At 37.6% G+C, this 12544-nt stretch overlaps 1 protein-coding gene across 1 annotated transcript in view; it reads right to left on the bottom strand.

The window, feature by feature from the left end:
- Positions 1–1951: 1951 nt before the first annotated feature.
- The window catches only part of PCDH11X (protocadherin 11 X-linked), a 731019-nt gene continuing 720426 nt past the window's right edge, over positions 1952–12544 (bottom strand). Inside the window, exon 8 of the mRNA XM_029241308.1 lies at positions 1952–2761. Coding sequence (XP_029097141.1) covers positions 2079–2761 — 683 coding nt within the window. The 3' untranslated portion in view covers positions 1952–2078. The remainder of the gene's footprint in view (positions 2762–12544) is intronic.

Here is a 12544-nt window from a genome sequence, read left to right as displayed (position 1 = left end):
AAAAATTAGCACATTATCTTTGCAAGCTTTAGAGGAAAAAGCAGTTTAAAATCTACTGGAAGCACCGATTTTGTCATTCTAGGTTTCTTTAACTTCCCCAGGTATAAAATCTTCATTAACCATAACAACAAGAATACCAACACATATACATCATCATATTTCAATATCTTCACTTTCAAACATCATCAGTCCTTCAGGATTCACATGCATCTGGAATACCAGGATGCTCCAAATCCCTTTGAATATAACAAACACAAATGAGGGAAAAAAATCAGTAATACTAATTAATTTGAAATTTCAGTAATTAAACTCTAGTAGTTAAAAGTTAAGAAGTTCTACACACCAAATCAGATATGATTTAAAGAGCTTCATAATGGGAACAATATATTCTCAAAATGCTACGTAACCTGCTGGGCACATGAAGAGAAGCTTTCTCAACATTCAATGGGAACTTTCACCAATGAAACTATACATTTACCAGTTTATAATACAACATTTACACACAGTTTAATCATAAATTACATATCTTCAAGTTACACATTACAAAGTCTACATCTAATTTAAGCAAGAAGAAATATTCACTCCCCCCCCACACCACAACTAAAACATCAATTGTCTCTTGGTTTAGCGTAATACTGAAATAAGTATTTTCAGTTTTGCTATGGATGAAAATTAAGTTGATGGTGTTTCTGTAAATTGATCAAATGTGCACATAGAAGACCACGGACAGTTAAGAGGACAAAAAATAAAATAAAGAACAGACAACAGAAGGAAACTAATGTTCCCTAGGAATACTCATGTATTCTTTGCTTAGAATGACATATATTGTTTCATATATGAGATTTTGTTAGTTTATTTTTGTGTGTGTGTGTGTGTTATTGGGGTATTTCTTTTCAACCCCAAGAGGCAGTCATGAACCCCATTTCTCCCTCTGCACATCTCCTTAAAACTCTATACTGTAACACATTTGATGTAGATTTATAATTATGTCTCTTGAAAAGTTCCCTCCTGACTTTCATCTTGTTATCAGTGGTTTTCTTCAGTAGGTTGAGCTAGAATGACAAAAATCCCTTAGTCTTATAGGTTTAGTATGTGGTTTTATCTACAGTTATGTTTATTTTAATTAGGAGCTGAATACATCCACCTTCTTTATGATCTTCTAAGCTGTTATATACAAATTTCAGAAGATAAAGACCCAATTAATAATGGAATATAGGCTTAATATGACAGATACAACATGATTTCTGATGCACTTTACACTAAACTACAAAGATAAATTTAACACAAAAAGAAAGAGGCCCTTTTTAGCAAATAATTGCCTAATTTGGGCACAGTTATTGCACTTCAGTGTCTCGAACTCTACTAAAGAGTAGAGAAATAGGTTATAGACATAAATCTGTACAGTTTTTATAAGTTCTTTACTGAAAATGTATATACAAATTATATCAACAATATATTCTTAAAATAAAGGTAGAAAACATAAAAAACAGACAGAAACAAAAAATATAAGAGATATCTCCACTCCCTATTGGTCATTTTTGCAGAAAAACTAATAACAAAAAAGTGGAGACAACAACAAATATCAAACAAAAAGACAAGCAAAAATGTCACCGTACTTAAACCTTCTAACAGCCTAAACAAAAGTTTAGATAGAATAAACGTACTCTTGGAAAATCAGATGTTTGTTAGTTTTCCATTAGCTATGTACTGGGTCCACAAAAAACAGAATGGAAAAAAATCAGTAATATTGCACATGTTGGTAAAAATAAATGAAAAAGTACAGTGCACCAGAAATAATATATACTATATATTAATATCTGCCATGATAAGCCTTTCTGTACAAAAGGGTGTGACTTTTTTTCAATTTCTTTTATTTTTAAACACACATTCTGAATTAATCAAATTGTAAATTTATTTTTAACTTTTGACTAAGGGTCTAGCTCTAGACTTGATTCTGGTATTGGTTTCTATTTACATAGCTATTTACAAATCTAACAATTTGAAGTATTCATTGAAATTGGATCTTAAACTTTGATTATATACATCCTGTTGGAAAATGTGAAGTAGCAGTTTTAGTTTTATAAAGGATGTTCTTCCATAGTGGGAGAATCACCCCTAGAGGGTCTGGCCTGTTGCCCTGGAGTGAAGGTTTTCAAGGGAATGACTTTAATTGAATCATCACTAGGATGAAGTCTTTCAGGCAAGGCATAAAACTGAGATCTTGTACTACCTTGTGATCCCTGATCAAGAGAAAGTAGTCCATCAGGGCCAGCACCTTGCCCCCAACCTTGCTGCAGACCCATTGGTGGTTTTGCAGGGCTGCAATGGAGGGCAGCAGCCTGTGGCAGAGGAGGGCTGCAGTGGATTGCGGCAGCCTGTGCCAGGGGAGGGCTGTAGCGGAGGGCAGAGGCCTGTGCTGGTGAAGGGCTGTGGCGAAGAGCAGTAGCCTTTGCTAGAGGTGGGCTGTGGTGCAGAGTGGAGGTCTGTGCTGGTGGAGGGCTGTGGCACAGTGCAATAGCCTGGGTCACCGGCGGACTGTGGCAGAGCACAGTGGTCTGTGTCACTGGAGGGTTGCGCCAGCGAAGAGTGGTCTGCGTCAGGGGTGGGCTGTGGCACAGAGCAGAGGTCTGTGCCTGTAAAGGGCTGGAATGGGTCAGAGAAGCTGGCATCCAGCAGGCATCAGAGTGGCCCAAGATGAGACATTCTTGAGTGCAGTTGTCAGAGGCTTCTTCCAAGGTTGGTTGAACAGTTATTTCTGCAGCTGTTAGGGTGGGAAACAAATGATAAAATTTATGTTTCAAAGGCATATGTTTAATAGCTACTTAAAATAAATCATATTGTTACAGGAACATTTAATAATCTGTATATAAATGCATCAGAGACTTCTAATATTTTCACAATTGGTACTTGATTTGTTAAGAAATAATTCTTACAGTAACATAAATAGCCAGGAGTGGGAGGATGGCATTTCATTTCTATAATTAGGATACTTTGGTTTAGTCTCCCAAATGTATATATTTTAAATTGTGTTTGTGACTGGGAATGGAAGCTGTGGTCATTGATCTCTACACACAAGTCAGTTGAAATATGGTCCTAACACAAAGAGACGACATGAGTGAAACCAGTCACAGAATGGTAAATGGAAAAACCAGTCACAGAAACATGTAATTAACTAACCAATTATAGCTAACGGTTTGGTTAAGAATCTAATTAATTAATCTGAGAATAAATCTAAGAATCAATTAGGTTAATTTGGAAACATAGCTTATTGAACTCTAAGATATGTCTTTTAGTTTCCAGAATGAAATATAGCTGTAATTATCTTAGAGACAATTGATTTCTGTATTCCTCATTTTCTGAAATCATGGCATATCAGTTTAGCAACATAATGAATTACAGATCCAAAATACTTAGCTCTAAACTACAATACTTTTTAAAACTCCTTTATAAGATTTCTGTAACATTTTCAAATGTCCATGGGCATGAAATATCAGTAAGTATACCATACAAAGACTAGCCAAGTAAAGGTAGAGTAGCTATATCAATATAAAAGTTGACTTTAAAGCAAAGAATGCTACTAGCGATAGTGAAGGATATTACATCATGACGTTTTTTTAAAAAAAGGTCATTTCTCTAAGAAGACATAACAATCCTAAAAGTTAAAAATAGAATTCATGTTCCTATAAGTCCCCAACAGGATATAGAGTCCAGGTACTGTCATTATCCTATCACACTTAAAGCCAAAGAATAGTATATATCAGAAGTGATTCTCATTAATAAGACTAATTTTCTCCATTAGATAACCATTTACTTTTCTTCATTTAGAAGGCACTTTAAAAATGTCCCTATGAGCTTAACATTTAAAATATTCTATATTTTTGCACAATTATATTTGGGAAGTATTTGGAAAGGTAGAGTGTTATATATTTGGGGTGATATTAAATCATAAAAGCATGCATGGAAATATATGAACATACATACAACTATACTTTAAAACAAAATTTAATTTCCTCACCATCAGAAAAGCAACTGATCTGGCAGCTTTAAATTTTACAACACAAGAATATATCATAATTTCGACATTGAGTTATTTGCCTCTTTATGATGAGGAAACATACCAAGTCATTTTCACTGAAATATATGATTTATAGAAATTCCTTTTTTAACAGCTTTATTGAGATATAATTCACATGCCATAAAGTTCACTCATTTAAAGTGAATAATTCAATGGTTTTTAGTATATTCACATAGTTGTGCAACTATCACCACAATCAATTTTGGGACATCCTTATCAGTCCCAAAAGAAACCTGGTATCCGTTAGCAGTCACTGGCCACTTCCCCCCAAAATCCACAGCCCTATGCAACCATTAATGTACCTTTTTCTTCGATAGATTTGCCTATTCTAGGCATGTAATATGAGTGGAATCCTTTAAATGAAGTCTTTTGTGACTGGCCTGTTTCATTTAGCATAATGTTTTTAATGTTCACCCACGTTGTAGCATGTATCAGCACTTCAGTTATATTTTTTACTGCTCAAGATTACACTTTGTATGATTATACCACATTTTATTTATTCATTCATCAGTTGATGGACATTTGGGTTGTTTTTACTTTTTGGTTATCATGAGTAATGCTTTATCAACATTGTATAAAAGTTTTGAGGGAGGGGAAGATGGCGGAAGAGTAAGACGCGGAGATCATCTTCCTCCCCACAGATACACCAGAAATACATCTACACGTGGAACAACTCCTACAGAACACCTACTGAACACTGGCAGAAGACCTCAGACCTCCCAAAAGGCAAGAAAGTTCCCAGGTACCTGGGTAGGGCAAAAGAATAAACAGAGACAAAAGGATAGGGATGGGACCGGCACCAGTGGGAGGGAGCCGTGAAGGAGAAAAGGTTTCCACACACTAGAAGCCCCTTAACAGGTGGAGACTGTGGGTGGCAGAGGGGGAAAGCTCCTCTCCATGGAGGAGAGTGCAGCAACAGGGGTGCGGGGGGCAAAGCGGAGATATTCCTGCACAGAGGATCAGTGCCGACCGGCACTCACCATCCCGAGAGGCTTGTCTGCTCACCCGCCGGGGCGGGCGGGGCTGGGAGCTGAGGATCGGGCTTCGGTCGGAGCTCAGGGAGAGGACTGCGGTTGGTGGCATGAACACAGCCTGCAGGGAGTTAGTGCACCATGGCGAGCCAGGAGGGAGTCCAGGGAAAAGTCTGGACCTGCCGAAGAGGCAAGAGACTTTTTCTTCCCTCTTTGTTTCCTGGTGCGTGAGGAGAGGGGATTAAGAGCGCTGTTTAAAGGAGCTCCAGAGACGGGCGCGAGCTGCGGCTAAAAGCACGGACCACAGAGACGGGCATGAGACGATAAGGCGGCTGAGGCCTCCACCAAGAAGCCTGTGTGTGATCACAGGTCACTAACCACAGCCCCTTTCCGGGGAGACTGTGCAGATCGCCACTGCCAGGGTCCCGGGATCCAGGAACAAGTTCCCCAGGAGAACGCACGGCGCACCTCAGGCTGGTGCAACGTCATGCTGTCCTCTGCTACCGCAGGCTCTCCGCGCACTCCATAGCCCTCCCTCCCACCCGGCCTGAGTCCCCGAAGCAGCTGATCCTTTAATCCCGTCCTGTCTGAGCGAAGAACAGACGCCCTCCGGCGACCTACATGAAGAGGCAGGGCCAAATCCAAAGCTGAGCCCTGGGAGCTGTGAGAACAAAGAAGGGAAAGGGAAATCTCTCCCAGCAGCCTCAGAAGCAGCGGATTAAAGCTCCACAATCAACTTGATGTACCCTGCATCTGTGGAAGACATGAATAGACAACAAATCATCCCAAATTGAGGAGGTGGACTTTGAGAGCAAGATTTATTATTTTTTTGCCTTTTCCTCTTTTTGTGAGTGTGTATGTGTATGCTTCTGTGTGAGATTCTTTCTGTATAGCTTTGCTCCCACCATTTGTCCTAGGGTTCTATCCATCAGTTTTTTTTTTTTTTCTTTCTTTAAAAAATTTTTTTTTCTTAATAATTATTTTTTATTTTAACAACTTTATTTTAATTTATCTTATTTTATTTTATTTTATCTTCTTTCTTTCTTCCTTTCTTTCTTTCCCTCCTTCCCTGCTTCTGTCCTTCCTTTCTTCCTTCCTCCCTACCTCCCTCCCTTCTTTTCTTTCCTTCTTCCTTTCCTTCTTTCTTCCTTTCTTTCTTCCTTTCTTCCTTCCTTCCTTTCTTTCTTTCTTTCTTTTCTTTCTACATTTTCTCCCTTTTATTCTGAGCTGTGTGGATGAAAGACTCTTGGTGCTAAAGCCAGCAGTGAGTGCTGTGCCTCTGAGGTGGGAGAGCCAGCTTCAGGACACTGGTCCACAAGAGACCTCCCAGCTCCACATAATATCAAACAGAGAAAATCTCCCAGAGATCTCCATCTCAACACAAGCACCCAGCTTCACTAAATGACCAGCAAGTTACAGTGCTGGACACCATATGCCAAACAACTAGCAAGAAAGGAACAAAACCCCACCCATTAGCAGAGAGGCTGCCTAAAATAATAAGTCCAGAAACACACCAAAACACACCACCAGACGTGGACCTGACCACCAGAAACACAAGATCCACCTCATCCACCAGAACACAGGCACTAGTATCCCCCAGCAGGAAGCCTACACAACCCACTGAAACAACCTTAGCCACTGGGGACAGACACCAAACACCACGGGAACTATGAACTTGCAGCCTGCAAAAAGGAGACCCCAAACACAGTAAGATAAGCAAAATGAGAAGACAGAAAAACACACAGCAGATGAAGGAGCAAGATAAAAATGCACCAGACCTAACAAATGAAGAGGAAATAGGCAGTCAACCTGAAAAAGAATTCAGAATAATGATAGAAAAGATGATCCAAAATCTTGGAAATAGAATAGACAAAATGCAAGAAACATTTAACAAGGACCTAGAAGAACTAAAGATGAAACAAACAACAATGAACAACACAATAAATGAAATGAAAAATACTCTAGATGGGATCAATAGCAGAATAACTGAGGCAGAAGAACGGATAAGTGACCTGGAAGATAAAAGAGTGGAAATAACTACTGTGGAGAAGAATAAAGATAAAAGAATGAAAAGAACTGAGAACAGTCTCAGAGACCTCTGGGACAACATAAAACACACCAACATTCGAATTATAGGGGTTCCAGAAGAAGAAGAGAAAAAGAAAGGGACTGAGAAAATAGTTGAAGAGATTATAGTTGAAAACATCCCTAATATGGGAAAGGAAATAGTTAATCCAGTCCAGGAAGAACAGAGAGTCCCATACGGGATAAATGCAAGGAGAAATACACCAAGACACATATTAATCAAACAGTCAAAAATTAAATACAAAGAAAACATATTAAAAGCAGCAAGGGAAAAACAACAAATAACACAGAAGGGAATCCTCATAAGTTTAACAGCTGATCCTTCAGCAGAAACTCTACAAGCCAGAAGGGACTTGGAAGACATATTTAAAGTGATGAAGGAGAAAAACCTGCATCCAAGATTACTCTACCCAGAAAGGATCTCATTCAGATTTGATGGAGAAATTAAAACCTTTACAGGCAAGCAAAAGCAGAGAGAGTTCAATACCACCAAACCAGCTTTACAACTAATGCTAAAGGAAATTCTTTAGGCAAGAAACACAAGAGAAGGAAAAGACCTACAATAATGAACCCAAAACAATTAACAAAATGGGAATAGGAACATATATATCGATAATTACCTTAAATGTAAACGGACTAAATGCTCCCACTAAAAGACACAGATTGTCAGAATGGATACAAAAGCAAGACCCATATATATGCTGTCTACAAGAAACGAGCTTCAGACCTAGAGACACATACAGACTGAAAGTAAGGGGATGGAAAAAGATATTTCATGCAAATGGAAACCAAAAGAAAGCTGGAGTAGCAATTCTCATATCAGACAAAATAGACTTTAAAATAAAGACTATTAGAAGAGACAAAGAAGGACACTACATAATGATGAAGGGATCAATCCAAGAATAAGATATAAAAATTTTAAATATTTATTCACCCAACATAGGTGCACCTCAGTACATAAGGCAAATACTAACAGCCATAAAAGGGGAAATCAACAGTAACACATTCATTGTAGGGGACTGTAACACCCCACTATCACCAATGGACAGATCAACCAAAATGAAAATAAATAAGGAAACCCAAGCTTTAAATGATACATTAAACAAGATGGACTTAATTGATATTTATAGGATATTCCATTCATAAACAACAGAATACACATTGTTCTCAAGTGCCCATGAAACATTCTCCAGGATAGATCATATCCTGGGTTACAAATCAAGCCTTGGTAAATTTAAGAAAATAGAAATTGTATCAAGTATCTTTTCTGACCACAATGCTAGAGACTAGATATCAATAACAGGAAGAGACCTATAAAAAATACAAACACATGGAGGCTCAACAATAAACTACTTAATAACAAAGTGATCACTGAAGAAATCAAAGAGGAAATAAAAAAATATCTAGAAAGAAATGACAATGGAGACACAACGACCCAAAACCTATGGGATGCAGAAAAATCAGTTCTAAGAGGGAACTTTATAGCAATACAATCCTACCTTAAGAAAAAGGAAATATCCCGAATAAACAACCTAACCTTGCACCTCAAGCAATTAGAGAAAGAAGAACAAAAAACCCCTAAAGTTAGCAGAAGGAAAGAAATCGTAAAATTCAGATCAGAAATTAATGAAAAAGAAATGAAGGAAACAACAGCAAAGATCAATAAAACTAAAAGCTTGTTCTTTGAGAAGATAAACAAAATTGATGAACCATTAGCCAGACTCATCAAGAAAAAAAGGGAGAAGGCTCAAATCAATTGAATTAGAAATGAAAAAGGAGAAGTAACAACTGACACTGTGGAAATAAAAAAGATCATGAGAGATTACTACAAGCAACTCTGCCAATAAAATGAAAAACCTCGAAGAAATGGACAAATTCTTAGAAGAGCACAACCTGCCAAGACTGAATCAGGAAGAAATAGAAAATATGAACAGACCAATCACAAGCACTGAAATTGTAACTCTGGTTAAAAATCTTCCAACAAACAAAAGCCCAGCACCAGATGGCTCGACAGGAGAATTCTATCAAACATTTAGAGAAGAGCTAACACCTGTCCTTCTCAAACTCTTCCAAAATGTAGGAGTGGGAAGAACACTCCCAAACCCATTCTACGAGGCCACCATCACCCTGATACCAAAACCAGACAAGGATGTCACAAAGAAAGAAAACTACAGGCCAATATCACTGATGAACACAGATGCAAAATTCCTCAACAAAATACTAGCAAACAGAATCCAACAGCACATTAAAAGGATCATACCCCATGATCAAGTGGGGTTTATTCCAGGAATGCAAGGATTCTTCAATATACGCAAATCTATCAATGTGATAAACCATATTAACAAATTGAAGGATAAAAACCTTATGATCATCTCAATAGATGCAGAGAAAGCTTTTGACAAAGTTCAACACCCACTTATGATAAAAACCCTGCAGAAAGTAGGCATAGAGGGAACTTTCCTCAACATAATAAAGGCCATATATGACAAGCCCACAGCAAACATTATCCTCAATGGGGAAAAACTGAAAGCATTTCCACTAAGATCAGGAACAAGACAAGGTTGCCCACTCTCACCTCTCTTATTCAACATAGTTTTGGAAGTTTTACCCACAGCAATCAGAGAAGAAAAGGAAATAAAAGGAATCCAAATCAGAAAAGAAGAAGTAAAGCTGTCACTCTTTGCAGCTGACATGGTACTATACATAGAGAATCCTAAAGATGCTACCAGAAAACTACTAGAGCTAATCAATGAATTTGGTAAAGTAACAGGATACAAAATTAATGCACAGAAATCTCTGGCATTCCTATACACTAGTGATGAAAAATCTGAAAGTGAAATCAAGAAAACACTCCCATTTACCATTGCAACACAAAGAATAAAATATCTAGGAATAAACCTACCTAAGGGGACAAAAGACCTGTATGCAGAAAATTATAAGACACTGATGAAAGAAATTAAAGATGATACAAATAGATGGAGAAATATACCACGTTCTTGGATTGGAAAAATCAACATTGTGAAAATGACTCTACTACCCAAAGCTATCTACAGATTCAATGCAATCCCTATGAAACTACCACTAGCATTTTTCACAGAACAAGAACAAAAAAATTCACAATTTGTATAGAAACACAAAAGACCCCAAAGAGCCAAAGCAATCTTGAGATCGAAAAACGGAGCTGGAGGAATCAGGCTCTGTGACTTCAGACTACACTACAAAGCTACAGTAATCAAGACAGTATGGTACTGGCATAAAAGCAGAAAGATAGATCAATGGAACCGGAAAGGAAGCCCAGAGATTAACCCGTGCACACATGGTCACCTTAGCTTTGATAAAGGAGGCAGGAATGTACAGTGGAGAAAGGACAGCCTCTTCAATAAGTGGTGCTGGGAAAACTGGACAGGTGCATGTAATAGTATGAGATTAGATCACTCCCTAACACCATACACAAAAATAAGCTCAAAATGGATTAAAGACCTAAATGTAAGGCGAGAAACTATCAAACTCTTAGAGGAAAACAGGCAGAACACTCTATGACATAAATCACAGCAAGATCCTTTTTGACCCACCTCCTAGAGGAATGGAAATAAAAACAAAAATAAACAAATGAGACCTAATGAAACTTCAAAGCTTTTGCACAGCAAAGGAAACCATAAACAAGACCAAAAGACAACCCTCAGAATGGGAGATAATATTTGCAAATGAAGCAACTGACAAAGGATTAATCTCCAAAATTTACAAGCAGCTCATGCAGATGAAGAACAAAAAAACAAACATCCAAATCCAAAAGTAGGCAGAAGACCTAAATAGACATTTCTCCAAAGAAGATATACAGACTGCCACCAAACACATGTAAGAATGCTGAACCTCATTAATCATTAGAGAAATGCAAATCAAAACTACAGTGAGATATCATCTCCTACCAGTCAGAATGGCCATCATGAAAAAATCAAAAACCATAAATGCTGGAGAGGGTGTGGAGAAAAGGGAACACTCTTGCACTGCTGGTGGGAGTGTGAATTGGTACAGCCACTATGGAGAACAGTATGGAGGTTCCTTAAAAACTACAAATAGAGCTACCATATGACCAGCAATCCCACTACTGGGCATATACCCTGAGAAATCCATAATTCAAAAAGAGTCATGTACCAAAATGTCCATTGCAGCTCTATTTACAATAGCCCGGAGATGGAAACAACCTAAGTGTCCATCATCGGATGAATGTATAAAGGAGATGTGGCACATATATACAAGGGAATATTACTCAGACATAAAAAGAAACGAAATTGAGCTATTTGTAATGAGGTGGATGGACCTAGAGTCTGTCATACAGAGTGAAGTAAGTCAGAAAGAGAAAGGCAAATACTGTATTCTAACACATATATATGGAATTTAAGAAAAAATAATGTCATGAAGAACCTAGGGGTAAGACAGGAATAAAGACACAGACCTACTAGAGAACGGACTTGAGGATATGGGGAGGGGGAAGGGTAAGCTGTGACAAAGCGCAAGAGTAGCATGGAGGTATATACACTACCAAACATAAAATAGATAGCTAGTGGGAAGCAGCCGCATAGCACAGGGAGATCAGCTCGGTGCTTTGTGACCACATAGAGGGGTGGGATAGGGAGGGTGTGAGGGAGGGAGACGCAAGAGGGAAGAGATATGGGAACATATGTATATGTATAACTGATTCACTTTGTTATAAAGCAGAAACTGACAAACCATTGTAAAGCAATTATACTCCAATAAAGATGTAAAAAATGAAAAACAAACAAACAAACAAAAAAGTTTTTGTGTATACACAGTTATTCATTTCTCTTGGGAGTGTACCTATGTATGGAGTTGCTGAGTCATATGGCAACTCTATGTTTAATTTGAAGAAGTGCCAAACTGTTTTCCAAATTGGCTGCACAGTTTTATATTGCCATCAGAAATACGTGAAAGTTCCAATTCCTCTTCTCACTTTCTGCAAAAATTCAGTTTGGATTTTGTTAAGTATTGTTTTGAATCTGAAGATCATTTTGTGAAGTATTGAACTTTAACAGTATTAAATCTTCCTGTCTTTGAACATGGGATGTCTTTTCAGTTATTTATATCTTTAATTTCTTTCAGTAGTTATTTCAAATTTTTCGAGTAAAAACTTTGCACTTTTTTGTTGAATTTGCTTTTAAGTGTTTTATTCCATTGCAAATCAAATTGTTTTCCTAATTTCTTTTTTGGAATATTTATTGCTAGAGTATAGAAATACACTTGATTTTTATATATTGCTCTTAAAGCCTGTAACACTGCTGAGCTTGATTAATTTTAATAGGTTTTTATTGGATTTTGTAGGATTTTCTCTATACAAGATCATACCATCTGCATATAGAGATAGTTTTGCTTCATTCTTTGCAGTATGAATGCCATA

Source organism: Monodon monoceros, unplaced genomic scaffold (assembly GCF_005190385.1).
Source record: "Monodon monoceros isolate NGI ecotype Baffin Bay Population unplaced genomic scaffold, NGI_Narwhal_1 Super_Scaffold_22, whole genome shotgun sequence".
Classification (NCBI taxonomy): domain Eukaryota; kingdom Metazoa; phylum Chordata; class Mammalia; order Artiodactyla; family Monodontidae; genus Monodon; species Monodon monoceros.
The sequence above is the reverse complement of the archived record's forward strand: the minus strand, read 5'-3'. Positions and strand labels throughout refer to the sequence as shown.